Consider the following 21,415-nt stretch of genomic DNA (forward strand, 5'->3'; position numbering starts at 1 on the left):
CACCTGCCTCTTTCAGCTGTAAGAATGGAATTTCTGTAGAGCAAGACTGCTCAGGGACTGGGACCTCCACATCCTTCCCAGGAAGACTGGGAACAGCAGATCTGAAACTTTCAGAGTTTGGTCCCAAGGCTGTCTTACAGAGCTGGCAGGGCATATGTCTGTGTTTTGTCAGAAGATCTGTTGTGCTGTCTCTGTTTCCATGGAAGATTCTGCTTTTGATAAATTAGCAAAATTTAATAGAAGAAAGATTCCTCTGGAGAATCTCCAGCTGTATTCCTGATTTCTGATGTTGTTCTTCAGTTGTTGCTATGTTTTCCAGTTAGTCTGTAGCATTGTCAGCACCATTTTAAATGTCTGATAGCATTATAAGAAAATAGTGTTTCTCATTCCCTCTTTATCTCATTCCATGTCTGGATGAAATGTGATTGGCAAAGGTCAGATATTACAATTATTTGCTTGGCATTTATTCAGATGCAGATCTGGTAAAGTACTATTACAGACCTAAATAGCTATTACAACTTAAATGAAATAGGGAGGCTGGAAAAATCACCAGGAGGAATGGGTTGAGATTTTTGTTTTGACCACTAATTAATGAAGGAAGTTTTATTTTTTTTGTCCTCTAGCTATTCTTGTAGTGAAGAGTCTGTGCATATCTGTGATACAGATCTGTAGGCCAGCCTGTAAATCTGGAATCATCCATTGCTGGCAAACAGCTGGTATGCGACACTGTCCTTGTATTCCCTGTGGCTGAGGAGGTAAATGGGGTGGAGTAAAAATGAGCAGTGTCCTGGGATTGCTCTGTGACACAGATCCTGTGGGACTCCTGGGCAATGCCATGCTGGGAATGCTGTGCCTTCCCCTCAGGCCTGTGGGGCCTGGCTGCTGCAGAGACAGATTTTTTTGGGTGGTTTCTAGGCCAGAGTGGCTCTTTGTCCCTTTACCCAAATAACACATTGTGAGGCAGGAAGGATGCAGCAAGGCACAGTAGGATCAGCACCAGAGGCTTCTCTGCTCTGTTAGAACCTGCAAATTTCATAGCGAGGAAAAGGGTGGGAATCTGAGCACTGGAACCAATTTAGAAGGAAATAACAGTAGGGAAAGTGAAGATCTTAATAAATGGGGGACAGGAACTCAGAAATACTCTTTCCTACCTGCTTCAGGCTTCCTGTAAATAGCTGGGAAAAACTAATGCAGTCAATAAGGGAAAGTGAATATGTGTCAGAAAGAGTTCAGGAGTATTTAAGAAAGGAGTTTGTGAACATGGCCTTGTCTGCAAAAATCTGTGAGGAATGAGTATTTCCTGGCAACAAAAAAAGACTAATTTATCTTAACAGATAAATTCCTGTATCTGTGGAATTTATAGGTCAGTCCCTCTAACTTGGATAACCATGGAGAAGTTGCAGGAAATCTTTATATAATCATTTCCTAGAACTGCTCAGGATAAGAAAGTGGTTCTGAGCCACAAGCATCTATTTTCAAAATATGCTTTGTCAAATACATGTAGTTCTTTGACAGAATAGCTGGCTGGGGATTAAAAGGGAAGCTGTAAACTGATATCATGTTGCACACTGACAGGATGTTTTCATAAGCCAACTTGAGAAGCACTGTTATTGCATTATGAGGTTTCCCTCATACAGGTCACTGAAAGACAGTGTTCCTAGTGAATGGGTATTGAATCCATTGCAGGTCCATTTGGGATGGCTTAGTGAAGTGTGATTCTGCAAGGACTGGCCTGGGACCCACCTGTATGGTGTACTTTCATTAGTAATAAATGAAATAAAAGTAGATAAATGGCTTGGGGAATATAGGGAATGAAGAGTGGAAATAATTGAGAATTTGAATGGTGCTATCCTAGTGAAACTTCAAAGCATTATATAGGTCAATAAAAAGATTACCCCTCTTTTATCTTTTTTTCAGTTTGGAGAAATGGTCTGAGATCTGCAGATAGAAATGATAAGTGCAATCAATTACCCTTGGGAAGAAGATCACTGTGTATATAAAAAATGCAGGGTTTGTGGCTTCACAGAAGTACTGCTCTACAGCTCCCAATGCCATATGAAAATCAGAAATGAAATGAACTGTCAGTAGGGCTCAGCTCAGTAGGAAATTTTGGGCATTGCAGCTTAAGAATAACAAGGACTGATAAGAGGAACAAAATGATGCAAGGATTTTAGAATTTATAAAAAGCAGGAAGCAGCTGACTTAACTGAGTCTGGGTAACTTAGGAAGAGGTGGAGGAGAAGAGGAACATTCTGATATTTTCAGATATGGAAGAGGTTTTTATAAGGTTTGAGCTGTTAAGTTATTCTCTGTATCTGTTCTGAGAAAGGCAAATGTAATTGGCAAAATGCAGAATTGGTGCAGTGCTGGGTTACAAAGCCCAGCCCTGTAGATGAGAAGCTCTGGAACAGTTCCCTTGGGGGCCATGGGGAGTTGGTGATGTACAGGGTGAGACTGCCTGGGCTGCCCAGCATCTCCTGGGAGCTCCAGTGCCAGGGACACCTGGGCTGCTTTGGAGTGCTCAGGGTGCCCAAAGTGACCACGAGCTCCCTCTTAGCCACGCTCATCATCAGTTTACACTTTTATAAAGTAATATTCCCAGCCTTCATACTTCATTTTCTTACTGCAAATTGCTTTTTTCCATGGATTAGTGGAGGTTTCTAACAGTGAATGTTTTTTCTATGCAGTGATCAAAACTAGGGTGAAATTTGGTGAGGCTTTTAGATTTCCAGGCCATCTACAGATAATAATCTCTCCTTTCTACAATTTTGTGTTCAAGCATCTGGGGAAGGCTGGTTAATAAAAGAAGCTATTAATAGTTATAGGCATCCTAGGAGTTTATTTTCTCATGAGCTATTTGCATGAAAATTGTACATTTAACAATGATTCAGCTTATCATATCAGCAGGAGTTCTTGTATCCTGACAAATTTATAACCACATTAGAAAGATTTATCTAAATTTAATATTTCAAGATCTACCTAAGCATTTTGCATCCTATAATCTGTTCATAAACTGGAACTTAAATACAAGAAATAGAAAATAGGAGTTTTGCTCTACAAGATTAAAACTTCAGCAACCAAATTGCATTTGTGTAATGTATTATGTGAGCTGTTCTCTCATACTAACCTGTTTTCCTGAGGAGACTGGATATGCACTATATAAAAAACTCAACCAACCCTTTCCTATGATTTGGTAGTATGGCAGCAGTCCCCAGTAAATTGCTAGTGTTAAGGCAGGGGAGGAAGCTGCCTGGAGCACGTTGTGCTGGGGACACCTGGCAGGCAGGAGGCTGCCCCAGGCTGGCATGTCCACAGGGAGTGGCCCTTGCCTAAAACTTGGAGGGAGATTTTGCCAGGGTTCTAGAGGAGGCTCTGCAGGACTGATGCAAAACTGGGTGCTGCTGCAAGGTGTTGGACTGGGAGGCAAGGAAAGAGGCACCTGCTCATGTCAGCATGGAGATGAGGAGGATGCAGTCACTGCAGTCACTTGGCCATCTGAGGTTTCCTCCTCAGAAAGTTGCTGTGTTCCACAGACCTCCTGTTCTAATAATCAGGAGGCTGCAGCTTGCCCAGCTTTAGAGATGGAGGGTGCCTCTGCTCCTGACAGCCAAAAGGAAATGCTGGTCCTGTGCTTCCCCAGGAGCCTGTCACCACATCCTGAGCACAGAAGGGTCACTGGTGATGGGATTTTGTGGCACTGATTGCAGGGTCCACTCCTCAGGAGCCTCTGCCAAGCAGCAGGGAGAGTTCTTGTAGGAGAGCTGTTTGCACAAGTGTCTGCTCAAACCAGCACAGGCAAACCAGCACAGGGCACTGTGTTGAAGCTGTCTCCTGAAAGTCCTTTGGTGGTCATGTGCTGGTTTCACTGATGGAATACAAGAACAGCCTAAAAATTATCTTTGTAAACAGAAGGAACAAGACAGCTTTGCAGTTCTTCCAGAATTTTTACTGGTGCTTTACATATAAAATGATGGATTTATTCTGGAATAGATGGTAGTTTGTTTGCCTGATCTATATGAAGCAGCTTGTTTCCCTCCTTACAATTGGGTTTGGTGGTTATAAAGGAAGAATGACTTCATAATGTGTTAAACTGGCTTTTTCACAATAAACTTTAGAGTCTAAAAGCATACTATCAAATGTCACTGTTTTATGTGATGTATTTCACAGTTTAAAATACAATTTTTTCCCAGAGTTGAAATTAGAATTGTTGACATTAAGGAAATGAAAATGATTGATGGAGTGGTTTTACTTGACCAGCTGCTAATGATTTCTCACTCAATATCTCGTTAGCTTGTGCTGAAGTCATACATATGGCAACCTAGAAAATAGCCTGAAGATCCTGAGACTAGAAAGAAGAAAAATATAAGTTATTCTGGTGCTTTTGATCTATGAACTGTGATATAAAATGTGACTTTTGATGTTCTGGGATGGTGTGATCGATAGCATAATTTTGGTTATTAAATTGTTTACTGTTCACTGAATGTTCCAGTGCATTATATTTTGGCTCAGAGGCAGGGAGAAAGGTCACTTAATTTCCTTGTTGGTCGCTGCAGCCCTTGCTCAGGTGGAGCTTTTGAGAGGGAGGGAGGGAGAGAGAAATCATTTTCATTGGGAACAGCTGAAAATCTCATCTGAGAGAAACTTCTGGAGCTTTCTAAGCTGGGACTGGTCTCTCTTGGTGGAGAAAGAGGAGAATATTTCTATGGCTCCTGAGGGAGTTTTATAAAGTCATGGTATCTCAAAAGCCTGGCTGAGAATTCTTAGCCTGAGAGCAGGTTTGTAGGAAAGGAAAGGGCTGTGATGAGCAAGAGAGTGGTTGGCTGAGCAACACTTTGATTTGCAGTTTTTCCTGTCCCTCAGGACAGCTGTGTCACTCTCTCAGAACTGTGTTGCAATAAAGCACAGCTCTGATTCAGTGGCTTTTTGGTTCTCTCAAGGACAAGGTGGAGGAGGCTGTGCTCAGGAGGGGGGCAGTCTCCCCATAGCCACTTCTCAGTGACACAACATTTAAATCCCTCAATCACTACATGCACGAGTTGGTTTCTTCAGTGTGAGAAGGAAGGAGAAACCCTCTAATCAAATACTCAGTGAGTGTAGGGGATACCTGGAAAAGCTGCAGGTGAGCATTTAATGATGAGAGCAGCCTGTGTCCAGCTGTGCTGCATAAAGCTCTCATTCCTATCCCCAGCACTGACTCCTACTTATCTCCTGTGCAAAAATCCTGACACTTGAACATATCAAATCCTCTAAAGCCAATGGTGGAACTGCAGCTGGCTTTAATGGAAGCAGAGCATCACCTAGTTTAAGAAGTTAAGCTCAGCTCTCGGGGCTCTTACTACTTTTTTAAAGAATATTTTATGCTGTTCTTTTTTGCTTTTGCCTGTATTGCCTGACACTCTGCTTTATTGTAGTGTCTCACAAACTTAATTTGAAAAATGTGCTCAGTATTTTATCTCCCTGTTTCTTTTCTTTCTTTGAATTGTGCTCTGGTTTTGATGCTTCTGCTGACTTCTATGATGCAAAATGTAAGAATTTCTGCAAAGCAGTGAAATTATGGTTTGATCTAGTGTTGAAGCTGAGCAAATTAGCAAAAGAAAAATTGTTGTTAACCAGTGAGAATTCATCTTATTTTCCTCACACATTTTTTGCAAGTATTTTGTGGCAGCTGAAATTTCTGACCAGGACTAGACTCTGTCCCTTTTGGCCTCAGAGTGCATGTAATTATTCAGAGTACACCATTTCTCCTTATAGAAAGCCTTATTACCCACAGGCAGATGTGATCTATCATCTCTTCATTCAACAATTCCCCTTTTCCCACTACCCTGAAAGAAATCAGAAAAGATTTATAATATTCTGCAGCCCATAAAACCTGCTTCATTATCCTTAAATCACATACACCTGATTGCAAAGCTCTTACTTTTATAAAAACTTTGGGAGCAGAATATTCTATGGAGTTTGGTGTGCTTTTACTAGAGCCAAAAAAATGCATTTTTAAAACCTAATTTTTTGTTGCCATTTAAAAGCTCTTTTAGACAGAAGGGGAAGAATGGCTCTGCCTTGAGATGTCCAGACAGAAGGAAGTATTCAAGCTGAAGTGATGACCTCAGTTTGAATGGTGCTGTCTGTCTCTGTTGTCACTGTGCTGTCCTGATGTGACAAACCCTCATTTTAGAGCCCTGCAGGTGAGGTGGGCAGCTCCTTGGGTGCAGATGTTGTTTGTTCACTCCCCTGCCCCAGGGGATTCCATTTGTTTTCAGACCAGCCACTGGGAAGGAGCAACTGGATTTGTGCCTCCCATTTTCATTCCTTCCTCTTTCCTTCCTCACCTTAATCCATTTCCATGATGAACAGTTACAGTTTTGTCAAATCTTTCTTCACTGAATCATTGGGATCTTCCTTTTCCATCAGCATCTCAATGGTTTTCCCTCCTTTCTTTCCATTTTACACATCTATCCCTTCTCCTGTTTAGCTAGAATGAATCTGTTTTCCTTCTGGGTGTTTTTCCTTCTGAAGGTGTTTTTCAGTGAAATGCTGGTTTATTTTTGGACAGCTCTAGTGGAGATACTGGCTTTGGGTGAGAGATAACTGTGAGGTTCCCAAGGGTTCTTATGGCGTTCCCCCATTTCTCCTCATGCTTCATTGCTGACCTGTTTAACCCCTTCAGTCAGACACTGAACTTTCACTTCCACTGCTATTTCAGCTTAGTTATTGCTACTGCAATATCTAATATTTTGTGTTTATAATGCTTTCTTATTTTTAAATGGTTTTCCAAGGTTACCTTTATTAGCTGACAGTCCAGAAAACAGTGATGTTAATGGAAAAATCCACCACTGAAGCAGACCAGTGATCAGCTCTTGATGGGCAGCATTGTGTGTCTTTACCGCCCCTTCAAATTGAATTAATATTCATATGAGCAATACTTTGGTGTCTTTGCATGTACTATTATTTATTAATAATTCTGCCTTTGATTTAATTCTCCACTTCCTTTGATTTCTATGAAGTCCTCTTAGGTGAGAGGTCATTAGCAATGCTATTTTTAACATAAAAGCACTGGATTGAGGGTCTAATATAGATTTGTTAGAGTCTCATTATATTTATTTGCCTCCCTGAGCAGTTTTGCAGATCCAGGACTGTCTTTTTTCTGGGGTCAGTTACTTTTAGCTCATGCATGTAAAGCCAATTTTTTTATCCCTATTACTGACTGACATTCAGATGCTGTCCTACTGATTACTGACATGTACAGAAGATACTTGGTACTAAAGAAAATGGAAATGGTTTTCACTTTGGGAAAGGTGGATCCTATTCTTAAGTGGTTTGCCTGGGTATATCCAGTCCAGACTTAAATTTAATCCTTCTCATTATCTGTTTTATCTTGTGCCTTATTAGCCTCTACCTCCTTTAAAAAACCAGCCTTAAATAGCTTCTCTGTGAGATCCATATAAATTTTGAAAATACATTTTTTTGTTCCTGCAGCATAACTTAGTTGCATCTATGGTATTTATAGCCCCTTTCTTTACATCCTCTCTCAGGAGTAATGCTGAATTATTTCTGCATTTAAATCTTCAAGTTTTAGCTAGCACTGTGACTCTTTTTTTGGTAACTATTGTATTTCTGTGGCATTAATAATGCCCCTGCATAAACTCACCTCCTCCCTCCTTATTTTGTAAAAGAGAAACTTACAAACTCTCAAAGCAGGTCATTAATGCTTATTTCTGGGAAGCAAAAAACCCCTATTTTTTTCAAAGAATAATTTTAGTTTATAGTAAGATACTTGCATATTACAGGAAGGAATCTTAGAATGTAATTTAGCAGTATAAATGAGTGAGTATTTTAATTTCTTTGCAAAAGTAAAGATGGAGCCTCAAAATTCCTGAGGCACAATGCATGCAGGTAGGGAAGGCAGGAGTGAACCCATGCCAAGGTGTGAGTGTGGGAGAGGAGGTGGCAGATATAACATTGCAACTTTTGCACTTTTTCACCTGAGAAATCAATCAAAAGAATCCTCCTCTACTTCTTCTTTTACAGAAGCAGTGTAAAAGCTTCTGCACACACCTATAAACAGGACACAGCTACACAGCTGTTTTTGCTTTGAGATGGGGAGGGCATCATGTTCATCCATTCCAGAAACTTGGGAAGTTTCTCTTATCATCACTTGATGAAAGTGGGGCTAGGCCAGCTCATACTGACAGTTTTTAATAATTTCTCTTCATGGATCTAGCATGCAAAGAGATTATAGAAAACATATACATAAACATATACATCACTGTGTAGTGGTAGAATGAAAAAAAAAAAAAAAAGGTTAATTTTTATTAGCATATTCTAGCATTATTCCATTTCTGAATCTGTATTTACAAGAGCTAGTGATGAAGGAGTCAGACAAGCTTCAGCATGTGCTTGGTTGGCAGCAAAGCTGCTCAGCTCTGGAGTGACAATACCTGAGAGGCATTTCCCTGCAGGATCTCAGCTGGAATAGTTCTGTTCTACTGCTGGCAGTCTCAGCTGTGACAGCTGGACTTTGGAGACAGAGCTAGGCTGCAGAAGGCAAAGACAAGTTTTACCTGTCTAGGTAATGCTGGAGCAGAAAATAAAAAAATAAATCTCATCCACTAATCCTATTTGCATATTCAGATACACCACTGATAGCTCTATTTTTTCCTTCCCTGATAATGAGAATAAGGCTTTTGGGCAGTGGAGGCTGGACTAATTGTGCAAGTTTATAGATTCTTTAAAAATAAAGTTACCAACAGCAAGACATAGAAGGGAGGGGCGTCATTATTACTAGAAAAATAAATCACTTTCATTATTTCTTTTGAAAGCATAAATTACAACAAACTATTCAATATGAATTGTTCAGTTAATGGCTTTCCATGCCTCATTTATGACACACTCTTGTATAAAACTACTGAAATTATTGAAGTGCACAGTGCTGCAGGGACACATCATTTTCTTTTAATGAGTATTCTCAGCAAAAGTTGATGAAGTTTTGTTCTCTAAGAAACACAGAATTAGTGTGTAACAATGTTTAAATTATTGGGCTTTGAAATATGTTTCATTGGAGCACTCACTTCATGGTTAGATTGTAGATAGAGCTATTGCTGAAATACATCCACCTTAAAAGTCTGTTTCTTGGGGAATACAAAGTGGAAATACTCTTATTTCCACACCTCAGTGATGGTGATCCCCGTGGGCTATTGACACAGCTCAGTGATGGTGATCCCCGTGGGTTATGTACACACCTCAGTGATGGTGATCCCCCGTGGGTTATTGACACAGCTCAGTGATGGTGATCCCCGTGGGTTATGTACACACCTCAGTGATGGTGATCCCCGTGGGCTATTGACACAGCTCAGTGATGGTGATCCCCGTGGGCTATTGACACATCTCAGTGATGGTGATCCCCGTGGGCTATTGACACAGCTCAGTGATGGTGATCCCCCGTGGGCTATTGACACAGCTCAGTGATGGTGATCCCCCGTGGGTTATGTACACACCTCAGTGATGGTGATCCCCCGTGGGCTATTGACACAGCTCAGTGATGGTGATCCCCGTGGGTTATGTACACACTCAGTGATGGTGATCCCCCGTGGGCTATTGACACAGCTCAGTGATGGTGATCCCCGTGGGCTATTGACACAGCTCAGTGATGGTGATCCCCCGTGGGCTATTGACACAGCTCAGTGATGGTGATACCCCGTGGGTTATGTACACACCTCAGTGATGGTGATCCCCGTGGGCTATTGACACACCTCAGTGATGGTGATCCCCGTGGGTTATGTACACACCTCAGTGATGGTGATCCCCGTGGGCTATTGACACAGCTCAGTGATGGTGATCCCCGTGGGTTATGTACACACCTCAGTGATGGTGATCCCCGTGGGCTATTGACACACCTCAGTGATGGTGATCCCCCGTGGGTTATTGACACAGCTCAGTGATGGTGATCCCCCGTGGGCTATTGACACATCTCAGTGATGGTGGTCGAGTAGAATAGAAGCTCCGTGCCATGTGGGATTTTCACACTCGTACACACTGCATTTCAGCTGACATACAAATTCTTGGCAAAGTTCTAGTGGTAAAATGTTAATTTCTTAGGGCTCATTAGAGTAACATTAATCATGAACTCTGATTATGTTCTCCTTATTCTGAAACTTTATAACTGAAATTAATCAGGTTCTGTAATTAGGTAGAACAATAAAATGGAATCTGGCCTTGTTACTTTATAATAGAGCTATTAATTGAGTCAAATGCTAGTTTTTTTGAGGAATTGAAGGAACATCTGCTTTTAAGTATGGGTCATTATGGTCAAACTTGTATCTATTAGAACTTCATAAGTATCTTTCTGTGTTGGAAAAATGTTTGCAGTACTTCTGACTAGCAGGTTTATTGTGTGATTAGCACTGTGATGGACTTGAAAAACCTGGGGATTTCTCTTTTCTGGTTAGCTGAATCTTGATTATAACATGCACACTTGCTCAGCAAGTCCCTGACATACCAAAAGTTGGGATCTGGGGGGCTTTCCAAGGAAAGACAGCTGTGTGCTTGCCCCAGTCTTCAGGTCTTTGGGTTCCAGCTCTCAGCTGCTGTGTGAGGCTGATTAGGGAGGCTGGGAGTATCTCTGATGTGACCAAGTGAAGCCATTATTAGACTCAGCCTTTTCCTGGCTATATTTGCCTTTGAGACCAGAGCAAAACTGGAGCAGAAAGACCTTTCCCTCAAGAGAGGAGGATCAGGCTGCAAGACACGAGTTCAGCTGTACTTTTTCACCTGCTCAGCAGCCCATTCATGCTACCCCAGCTAGGAACTGAATCCAGCTGCTGGTGTGTGACTCTGTACATGATCATGTCATTAATTACATTCACCATCTTTGAGGAGCTTCATTGCTAGTGTAGCAATGTCCAGAATTTATTGCTGTTCAGTGACACTGAAATCCTGGCTAATTTCTCAGGTCATCATGTTGCCCTTGCACTTCTACTTTGCTTTTTTTAGCCTTCATGATACAGTTTTTGCACAGTTTCTGTTCTCATGTTCAGTCTGAGGACTGGAAATAATAAGAAGCAAAACATGCCTTGAGGGAGAAAGGGAGAAATGGAGTGACTCTGAGTAGAGCAAGCCTAGTACAGAGCCTCTGAGGCTGGCATTTTCCTTTTGTTGTGTGCTGCCAAAAGAAGTCTGATTTTTATGATGTATATTTGAAAACTGTGTATATTTTGAGGGTTTTTATGTTAGTGGTAGCTCTCAGATCCTTTGAGACTAGTTTGTACTGCAAATTTTCATAACTTTTTAATTGAAGCAGTCATTTGCTTTCTTGTATAGATGGCATTTGCTATTTTTAAAATTTACTGTCTTGAGACACATGCAGGAATTTGTCAAATTAGTCATTAATTTTTCTGGAGACAGGACCTGCAGTCAGATGCTTGGGCTTGCTTTGCTAATGGGTGTTTCAGCCATGTGCACTGCTGTACAAGCATGATCCACTGATGGATGATGGTAGGAATTGTTGCTTGGAGCTAGATTTATTTTTACAATTGTCTGGGGTTTTTCACTGCTAGAGGTTATATTGTCTCTCAGTCTGTATTTTGCAAGAATAATGACTTCCCCCAGCCTTTTCTTGGTGGAAGGAGCTGCCTGGTCTGGTGGTGTCACTTAGCTGAGACAGAAGTGGATGCCTTTGGCTGCTTCTGTTCCTATTGCAAAGGGAAACGATCCATGACAGTGACCCCCTCTTAATAAATCCTTGAACCACAGATTCCTTTCTTCTTGCTAACTTAGCTGGAGGACTGGGGCTGGATTAGGGATACTGTTGTGTTTTGTTTTATCCATGGAATGAAAGCATTTACTGTTCCTCTGCAGCCACAGTCAGAACACAGCTGGCAACAATCTCTTACAGGCAGGCAGGTGGACACAGCCTAATGTCAGAATTCAGGAGTGAGATTTTTCTGGGTTAGCCTAACCTGGGTTTTTTCATGATGAGGATCTTTTAGATCATCTGGCCATCTGGCCTTCCTGAAGACTTCCATCTTCTTGAGAATCACAAGTTTCAGGCTGATGTAGTCCTAAAAAAGGGTGTCCAGTGAATATTTACAGAAAGGTGTGTTTTAACAGTCTGGGATTGGGGTGAGCAGGCACCCCCTGTTGCTCTGGGCCCTGGGATGCTGGGTCCATCCTGCAGAGCACTGGAATGGCCTGCTGGGGTTGCAGAGAGCCTGGGAAGTGATTGTGAGAGCATGAGGAACCTGCCAGGGGCTAATTCTGTGACTTTGCTTCTGCTGTTTGTCCTGTGCCATGTGGGTCTGGAACTGGAGTCTTTGATTCCTGACTGAGGAGGAGAAAAGGGGAAATGTGTGTGTGTGAGTATCTCCCCACCTGTGCCTCTTCAAGCAGATACATCAAAAACCTGTTGCGTGTCTGCATAAGAAAATGCTTTCTCATGCTCCCCAGTCTGAACTCACAGTGTCCAGCACTGGGAATGCTCATGGTGTGCACTCCTCCAAAAACAGGAGCCACATGGAACCTTGGAACACCTGGGCATTTTGAGTAGCTCTGTTAGTGCCAGGGCCTTGTTCACACACCACAAATACTTGAGGGCAGTGGGTGGAAGTACAGAATAGGAAGGACAGAGTAAGAAGACTGAAACCACCTTTTGGCAGGGTGGCATTTGCTCCTTCCAGCTCAGGCCTGCTCCAACAGCCAGAATGCCAAAACATTAAAGCATTAAAGCTCAAAACCAGCTGTGGAGTGATTCAGGTAATTTCTTCCTGCAGCCTGAAAGTCACTGGGCTCCAGAGGGATTCCTGCATGTTTGTTGGCAGTGGACAATTAGCAAAATGTACTTTCAAACTATGTTTTTGAAGGAAAATTCCAGCACTGTGGCAGATGACCACAAATTCAAGAACCAGTGTAGTGAAGAAATACAGAACTGAAGTGTGCAGGTTTAAGAAGTGTCTTAAAAAGACAATTAATGTTTCAAAGAGAAAATAATTTATGCAAAATATGTTACAAAATCTAAATGCTAATAAATAAACAGTACAAAGTATTGTCTTTTAGACACTTTGTTTCCACTTAACAGGTACTGAATGCTGCCTGATTGCCAATTTTTGAAGTTAGTTTTCATTCTATTTACCTTGTTTTGTACAGTTGCCCTGTAATTTTAAAATTCAATCTTTTGCTTTGAAACTACATGAAAATATGGTGGGATAAAGATCCAGAAAAATAGATTTGTGGTTATATAATTTCTCTTTATTATAAAAAAGTTGTTTCACCATATGAAACTTGTTTTTTCCTATATTTTGGAAGGCTCGTGTTCCCATTTTGTTTTTCATAGAGTCAGCATGATATAATGTCTTCCTAATTTCTGTAATCTGTTATGATTACAGGGTAGTGGGTAGTGGTATAAAAAGTTACTCTCATACAGTATTGAGAAATCTTGAAGATTTAAAACCAAAGAATGGGATATAAGAATGCTTCATTAAATGATAGACAAATAAGCAATGTTAAGGACTTAATACTACATTATTTTCCCTTTTCTTTAAAGGTTTTGGGTTTTTTTCTTTGTTTGCTTTATAATGTTAAAGGACTGTAAACTTTTACCATTTGTTCCAAATTACTACATATTTTAGCAAGGGGATGTTTCTTTTGAGTAACATTTTACATTCTAGGAGTCTTATAAGGACTTTTTTCTGTTGCCACTTCTATCAGCAGCTGCCTGTGACAGAAGTAGGTTTTGGACCCCTTTGTCTTTAAGCAGAAATAAAAATGCCTGATTTGGCAGACTCTCACAGCAGATTTTGTAGCTGCCTGTTGAAGTCTCCTGCCCTGTATTGCCTTGCAGAACAGTGAGACTTAATAAAATATCATCAGCCTTGATTAACAGTTGCATAACCAAGCTTTGTTGTTAAAAATCAGGCTGTATTTCAAGGCAACAAGAATTAATTATTTTTTTTAAATTTTCATTTCTAGGAAAACTTGGCTGTATATTTCAATCATTTCTTAGAAGTCTGAATAGTTAAACCCTCCCTCTGGAAACAGTAGATAAAATTCTACACATTAAACACAGTAAAAATGGTGCATATTCTGCAAAGGACAGAATTTTAGATTAAAGTTGTCTGGGCACAAAAGCAGTAACAAAATGGTCCCTACAAAACAGAGTAACTTAATAACACAAGAAATAACTTTTGTTAATTTGAAGCTTTAGAAACTGAAGCTTGTAAGATGTAATTAAATTATGGTACTGTACATACCAGTCGTTCTCAGTAATTGAAACTTTACAATATGAAAAATACATTACATCTGTACAGTTTATACAGGTAGGTAGGATGAGTTTTGAAAAAGATTCACTTCAAGGCTCATACTCTGAAGTCAAAAAAATACTGCACAACCCAACTAATTACAAACTGTAGACTGGAAACGATGAATCTTTGTGATTCGCTTTAATTGGCGCAGGGATGGCAGCGTGCACAGCCCCGTGTCCCAGCGCAGCCCGGCAGTGCCCCAGGGGAGAGCCTGACAGAGCACTAGGGCAGAGCCTGGCAGAGCCCTAGGGCAGCGGCTGGCTCCGCGCTGCCGTGGTGATGGTGCTCAGCTCCAGCTCGGCCTCCAGCTGCGCCGTGCCCGCCTCCTCCTGCCCGGGCTCGTAGGGCTTGTGCGCCAGCAGCTCGTGGTGCACCCCGCAGTAGCTCAGCGCCGGCTGCTCGTAGGCCAGGAACGTGGACACGTTCATGGACAGCGGGATCTAGGGCGGGAGCAAAGGGGACAGAGCCGGTTAGCAATGGCAGAGCCACAGGGTCCTGGCTGAACTGCGTGTGAGAACCCAGACTGACTGCCCTCTGCACTCCTCTGCATCCCTCTGCACTGCTCTGCCCCTCCTCTGCCTCCCTCTGCACCTCCTCTGCACCTCTCTGCCACTCCTCTGCCCCACTCTGCCCCCCTCTGTCCCCCCTCTGCACCCCTCTGTCCCTCCTCTGCACCCCTCTGTCCCTCCTCTGCATCCCTCTGCCCCTCTGCACCCCTCTGTCCCTCTGCACCCCTCTGCCCCCCTCTGCACCCAACCCTGCTCTGCTAAAGTTCTAGCCCTGCCCTCCAACACCACGAATCTTCTGTGCGTGTGCTTGAGAAGATTGAGATGTGCTCCAAGTTAAATTATCTTTAGAGTATAATTAACCTCAGCTGTAATCACTCTGTCAGGGAATATTGCAAATGAAATGGAAATGCTTTTCTGAGTGGCTTGAATTTGTCAGTGAGTGTGATACCTCTGGCCTGCTTGGAAATCCAGGTGAGAGGATTCCTGCTGTTGAAGTGCTTGGGGAAGGAGACCTCAGCCCTCCTGGCATTGGAACTAAACTGGGAGCATCCCTACTTGTATCTCCTCCTTTGCAGCTGTCCTTCCTCTTTTCATTCCTTCTGGGATGTGTCTCAATAAAGTTTCTAGTTATGAAGAACCTCTTGTTCCTTGAAATTAATAAATAATCTAATAATACCACAGCAATTATACTGCTTAGTTCTCACCTGTGACAGCAGTTCTGGAGTAAAACCCAGTGCAGTGTTTAAGTACCAGTGATTTGTGAGCTTGATATTGTTTGGAGTTCAGGTTCAGATGAGCATCAGAACACCCCAGTTTATCTTAGATTTACAGTTCAGAAGCCTTAGAATTGCAGTTTCTATTCAAGGAAGCATCTGTTCTGCAAGCTGAATTTCACTGCATAGTATTAATTTTTTTGCAGTTAGAGGGAAGTTCCAGCAACCTTCCATCTTTTCAGTCAGGAAGTGTAAAGCTCTGGACTTACTTTACATAGACAGTGCAGCTAAAAGTTTGTACTAAAAAAGTGTGTGGTAAATCAGAATTTTTTAAAAAATAATTCTGTTCAGTCCTGAAAAGAATGTAGTTCAGTGTTTGGAATTTTTGTTTGTTTGTTTGTTTCTCTTTTGATCACTGGCAGTTGAAAAGTTATCATAGACTAAAAAGAAAGCGCCCCCTCCCCCTCCCCCCCCTTTTTTTTTCCTTTAAAAAAAAAAGAGGCAGATAATTTGGGTCTGGTGTCTCTGTAGCAATTACAGGGATCTGCAGGAAATGGGTTATTTTCTCCAGCCTGCAGAAGTGTATTTAGTTCTAAACAGATGGGAAGTGGCTGGGGAGGGGAACTCCAGATGAGTATCAGCAGTCAGCAAAGATGGGAAAGGTTCTTGCAGAGGCCTTACAGCATTTATTAAACTTCTGCTGTTGTGCCTGTGTTCTTATCTGATGGCTTGACCTTGGCAAAAAATTGCATTTTTTTTCTGAATGTATTGTATTTAGAATCAGAGGCAATATTTTCAGCCTAAGGATTTTGGTATTTTGTTAAATTTCATGGACATGGGGGTGTTCAGACCTCTTGGGGTGATTTCAAGAGTCAGCCACAGAATCCTGAGAATGAAAACTTGGAAAATAAAGGTGTCAGGGGAGAGCCACAGATCTGGTGTGGCTTGAAAATGTTATGATGGAATTTATGACAGGGCAGTGGAATATTTTCCATGCAGATGACAGAAGTACAACTGAAAAGCAGATGATTGTGAAGAGGAGGGATGTAAAATAAGTGAACCAGACTGAAACAGGAGAATAAAGGATGGAAGCAACAGAAGTGATAGAGCTGTGATGTGTTGTTCTGAAAATGTGCAGGATTACAGGGTGATGACAATGTCATACACAGACTAGGCATGGGAATGTGGTATTTCAGCATATGGTCAATATGTGAGCATTTCATCTATTTCATATACAAGTTTTGCTGTTGCCTTCATTTAAAAAAGAAGCAAGCCCTTGTAATACATACCAGGGAAATATACAGCTGCTATGGACACAAATAAAAGTGAAATGCTTTGTTTGTGATCATGGGAAGATTCTTGTTATTTCAAATGGACCTCAAAACAAACCTGACACTTCACCTTCCATCAGTTTGTGACTTTTTTTTTCCTTAAGAAGTCTTAGGACTGGGCTATAATGTTTTGTACCTGCATTTATATCTCCTGCCTCTGCACCCCTGTATTTAAGTTCTCCCTGTGATTTAGGCAGGTCTTGCATGTAACAAGACCCTTAATTTCTCTCTAGAATGCCCTAGAGCTGTCTGATAGCCAGTTATGAACAGCAAATACCTATCTGATTATCACCTTGTCCATTTTATTTCATTGTCTGCTTCTTCAAGCACTTATTTACTTAAAACTTCTGTGCTGTGAAACAAGGGAGATACTTAAACTTCTGTTAAAGAAGCAGCTAAATCATTTACAGCCGATTTGTGATGGTCATGGATTTAGAGTTCAGATCCTTCTGATTCCCTACCAAGAAGTAATTCAGCTGTGAGGGTAAAGTTACCAGAAGTTACTTTTTGTGGTAATTTGCATACACTGTGAGGAGGCTGTAAGGCACTGAGTGCCTGGGGTTGAATTTTGTCCCTTGAAAGTGCTGAAAAGAGATGGCTGCAGCAATCTCTAGTCACTCTTAAAGACCCTTGTTTTCCTCCAGACTTCTCAGTTCTTAGGTACTCTTTGGTGTTTACATATTTCAGCCTTTCCAAGTCCAGATTCTGAAGGCCTGGAAAGGGGCAGTGCATTGTTGGATCAGCTGGTAAGAGCTTTGGCACGAGACATCCCAAGGACAGCTATCAGCTCAGCCAGTTTTCCTCGGCAGTGGCACCAAGGAGTTCAATGCAAAGGGAAGGATTTTTTTCAAACTCATTTTCTATCAGCTTAGGCTGTAATTAAAAACCTACCAGAAGTGCAAGCAGCAAGAATAGCTTTCACTGAACAGCAAAATTGTTCTTCACACAAATGCTAATGCCCTCTTGGTGAGGGAGAATTGTGTTTTCTCTTCAAAGGGCACACCTGCCCAGATGTTAGAATTTTCAGTACTGAGGAACTCTTGTTTCTTTTCTGCTACACAGTTGAGGAATGTTTCATGTGTCCTGCTTGGCTCTGGCAGTTTTTCTATTCTTACATGTTCATCTGTGCTTAACTTGGGGTCTCACATTGTGAGAAACAATGCAGCTGAATCCAAACAGGTGTTTTGTGCCCAACCTTCACTGCTGTGTCAGACTAAAATGCACATTCCTGGCAGAGAAAGACCAGAGAGGAAGCAAAGGGCAGGTGAGGAGCCTGAAATCCTTTGAAGTCTTTTAAACCATCAGTTGAGTCACTCTCAAGGGGAGGACCCACTGTCTCCATGGCAGTATAAACCAAATAATCTCTCACTGAAGTTGCTGCTGTGTCTAGACTTCAGTTGTTTCAGTGGCTGAATGCCCTAGGCTTATACAGATACTAAAAATCTTTACCAAGTGCATGATTAGAATTGTAGTCCATCTGTAATAGTAATATTTCCTGGTCAGTGTTCAACATGACTTTTTAGTGGTTTATGATGCAGCACATTCCCTGGGAAAGGGAGGGTGATGTTAAAAAGTAAAAATCACCTTGACAAACAAAGACCAGAACTTCTGAAGATTTGCTTTGAATGCTGGACACTTGAGCAGTAAACTGACACTTTCTGAGGGTTGGAAGAGAGTCAGAGAGCATTCAACCACTAATAGGTTCCATGGGAAAAAACAGGCTATTTTTTTTTTTTATGTCAATGTAGATTTGATATCTTAAAGTAGAAGGAATTGAAAAAAATTTCAGCAATTTGCACACACTGATTTTTACAGTCACCTTTAGCAGGTTTTGAAACACCAGAGTGAACAGCTGCTAACAGCTGCTCAGCCCTTTCTTCTTAATTTTAAGAAGATGATAAAGAAGAGGAGAAAGCAGAAGGAAAAGGTTTTTTATTTCACTGATTCAGTTCACTGGGGTTCAGACTAAGACATAATGAGCCATGGTTTCCTAGTTGCTGGACATTTTGTCTTGCATCTTGTTAATTTTTCTAAAATTTGAACAGGGTGATATTTACTTAAGATCTTTCCTTCCTGAAAAGAATGTGACATTTGTAAGATGAGAACAACTTGTGTCTTGATTAGCTCTAATTATGTGCTTGACTCTGAAAGGAGTATGTATTACATTTTTTCAGTTAGACACTTCTGCTTGCTAATAATATTAGAAAAATGAACAAGTTATAAATACTGTTCTGCCTGACAAACTAAATATCTCCTTGCTTTTTTTTTTTTAAATTTTTTTTTTTTTTTATTTTTCTGTGTGGATTCCTTTGCATGGGTTTTATTTGTTGGTTAGTTTTTTGTTTTGTTTTGTTTCTAATTTTAACAACCTGCAGTTTTGGATTTTTGTTTCTTTTTAATAGCAATCCTTCAAGTTCCAATGTAGTAAAGTGGATTAAGGAAACAGATATTAGTGTGTGACTAAATAAAAATTAATCCATTCAGTTGCTTGAAATAAGCTTCATAATATTTAATTGAGGTGTACATTATCCTAAATCAGCTCTAAAATGTTATTATAATTAGATCTGTATCTAACTGAGCACTAACCTTTTTAGGCTTCTCATTTGTTTTTAATTTGTATGCAAAGCTTGGTGTTTATTAGATGGGTTCTGAAGGCATAATTACTGAGGTATCATTTAAAAACAACAGTGCTGAACTCTGTGGGACTAAAAGTAAATCAGCACAGATAACAGCTTTTACTTTAGATGCTGGATAAATGATGGACTCAAATCAAAGTACTGCCTGGCAAGCTTTTGTTGCATGTAGAAAAAGGGAGCTGTCTTTTGTCCTGGGTTTGTGGGAGCTTGGAGCATCATACTGTCTCTTAGTTATAATTCTCTATTTAACCATCCACAGATTATTTTAAAATATGAGGGGATTGTGTGAATGAAAGCACATTACAAAATACACCTTTGGAGGGTGAATTTGCAGAGATTTTTATGTTTAAGCCACAAGTGGAGGTAATGTGTGCATGTTGTACTGCACACCTGCAAAGCCTCGTGGGTCAGTGCACCCCCCTTCCTCCTTCTCTGAAAGTTCTAGAATGCTAAGAAGAAAACCAGTGAAATTAATTGGATTTACATGACAGATTTGTTTCATGGTTAGGGGAGGTGTGTCTCCCTTAAGTCAGAACCTCTTGTATCACAAAGCAGAACAAAATTAAATTAAATTAATTGAAGAATTAAAGTTCTTCTAAACTTGTCCAAGCCAGGCTTAGTTGAACATCAGGGTGCCTTGTTCAGTTAAAGAGCCTGGGGCCTGGTGGTGCAGCAAGGCTTCCACCAACCCAGGGGCACACTTGGTGTTCTGGAGAGCAAGGTCTGTGCATGGTAATCAGCAATAATGAGCAAAACCCACTGAAGACTGCCAGCTGCAACATCCAGTCATTTACCACACCAACAGCAGTTATCTTCACAGATTTTTATTAATTGCTCCTGCTTTGGTGGATAGTTGAACTTTTTGGGCCTTGGGTAGGCTCTAAGTAGAATTTTTGTATTCCTCGGAGGATGGGTTCACATGCCTTGGGTAAGCTTCTGTAGAGTGCAATTAATATGATCTTATTTTCTTCTCTAATTATTTTAATGTAACAGGCAATTTTCATATCCCCTAAGTACTGTAACAGGCAATCTCATTGCTTTTCATCAGGCTTGTTTACAGGGAAATAAAGCAGCAGAAGAATAAACAACACTGAATGCACCAGAAGCTGAAGTATTGCCTACTCTGAGTATTCAGAATCACAGCTCAGAATCCACAGATCATGAGTTTACCTTAAGAAAAGGAAGGTATTTTGATTGGTAAATCTTTAGCTGCTTCTTTACTTATCAGTGTGTGAACAGTTGGAAATTTTATATAGTTTGTGCATCTCATTATGAAGGCTAAGTTCTAAATTCAGTGCAAGCTGAAGTTATTAAAACCCCAGTAAGAGGGGGTTTAGGAAATTCCAAGGAACCTGATAAACTGATGATGTTGACATTTGCTTTTTAACTGTGCTTTTTAACTTTCTCTCTCTTGCCTTCCAGATCTTAACCTTTCTTACTCACTTTGTTTTGCAGTTTTCCCTCTGTTTCTGTCTTGGGAAGGAAGAATCCTTCTTTTTCCTGACCACATTAATAATTTGTGTAAGCTCTCCATCTTCCAGTTACACTGATGTTGGCTGCCATCAGTCTATTATCTCAATACCTTTGCTGTTCTTTGCAGTCCAGGCCATCTCTTTGGCTGCTTTTCACTGAGAAGCCCTAATGCTCTCTTCTCTTAAGTGCCTTATCCCCAAACAGGCTTTCAGATACAGGAGAGGAGAGTCTGGTGGTGCTGAGACAAACAGTGAAACCACACTCTGTGCTTCTGAATTTTGAGTGTTAGTTGTCAGCCCTGGATACTGAAACAGTTGTGCTGCTGCATGGACTGTGATTGTGCCTTGGGGCTGTCCCAAGGCTGGTCCTGCCAGGTGCTGCATGAGCCTCAAGGAATGAGCTGATGACACCTGCATGTGCTTGGATAAAGGGGATTTCCCTGTGGTATCATAAGCCAGGGCCACA

General features: G+C 41.1%; 2 protein-coding genes across 5 annotated transcripts in view; one reads left to right on the top strand and one right to left on the bottom strand.

Annotated features, from left to right (window-relative positions):
• Positions 1-21,415, top strand: part of CTNNA3 (catenin alpha 3) — a 382,123-nt gene that overhangs the window by 85,837 nt on the left and 274,871 nt on the right. The gene's annotated exons all lie outside the window — the stretch shown is intronic.
• Positions 12,927-21,415, bottom strand: part of LRRTM3 (leucine rich repeat transmembrane neuronal 3) — a 75,295-nt gene continuing 66,806 nt past the window's right edge. Inside the window, exon 3 of one of the 2 annotated variants that reach the window (XM_056494518.1) lies at positions 12,927-14,728. In XM_056494518.1, coding sequence (XP_056350493.1) covers positions 14,534-14,728 — 195 coding nt within the window. In that variant the 3' untranslated portion in view covers positions 12,927-14,533. The remainder of the gene's footprint in view (positions 14,729-21,415) is intronic. The other variant, XM_056494517.1, reaches the window with a different exon arrangement.

This window comes from Oenanthe melanoleuca, chromosome 6, assembly GCF_029582105.1.
Source record: "Oenanthe melanoleuca isolate GR-GAL-2019-014 chromosome 6, OMel1.0, whole genome shotgun sequence".
Taxonomy (NCBI): Eukaryota; Metazoa; Chordata; class Aves; order Passeriformes; family Muscicapidae; genus Oenanthe; species Oenanthe melanoleuca.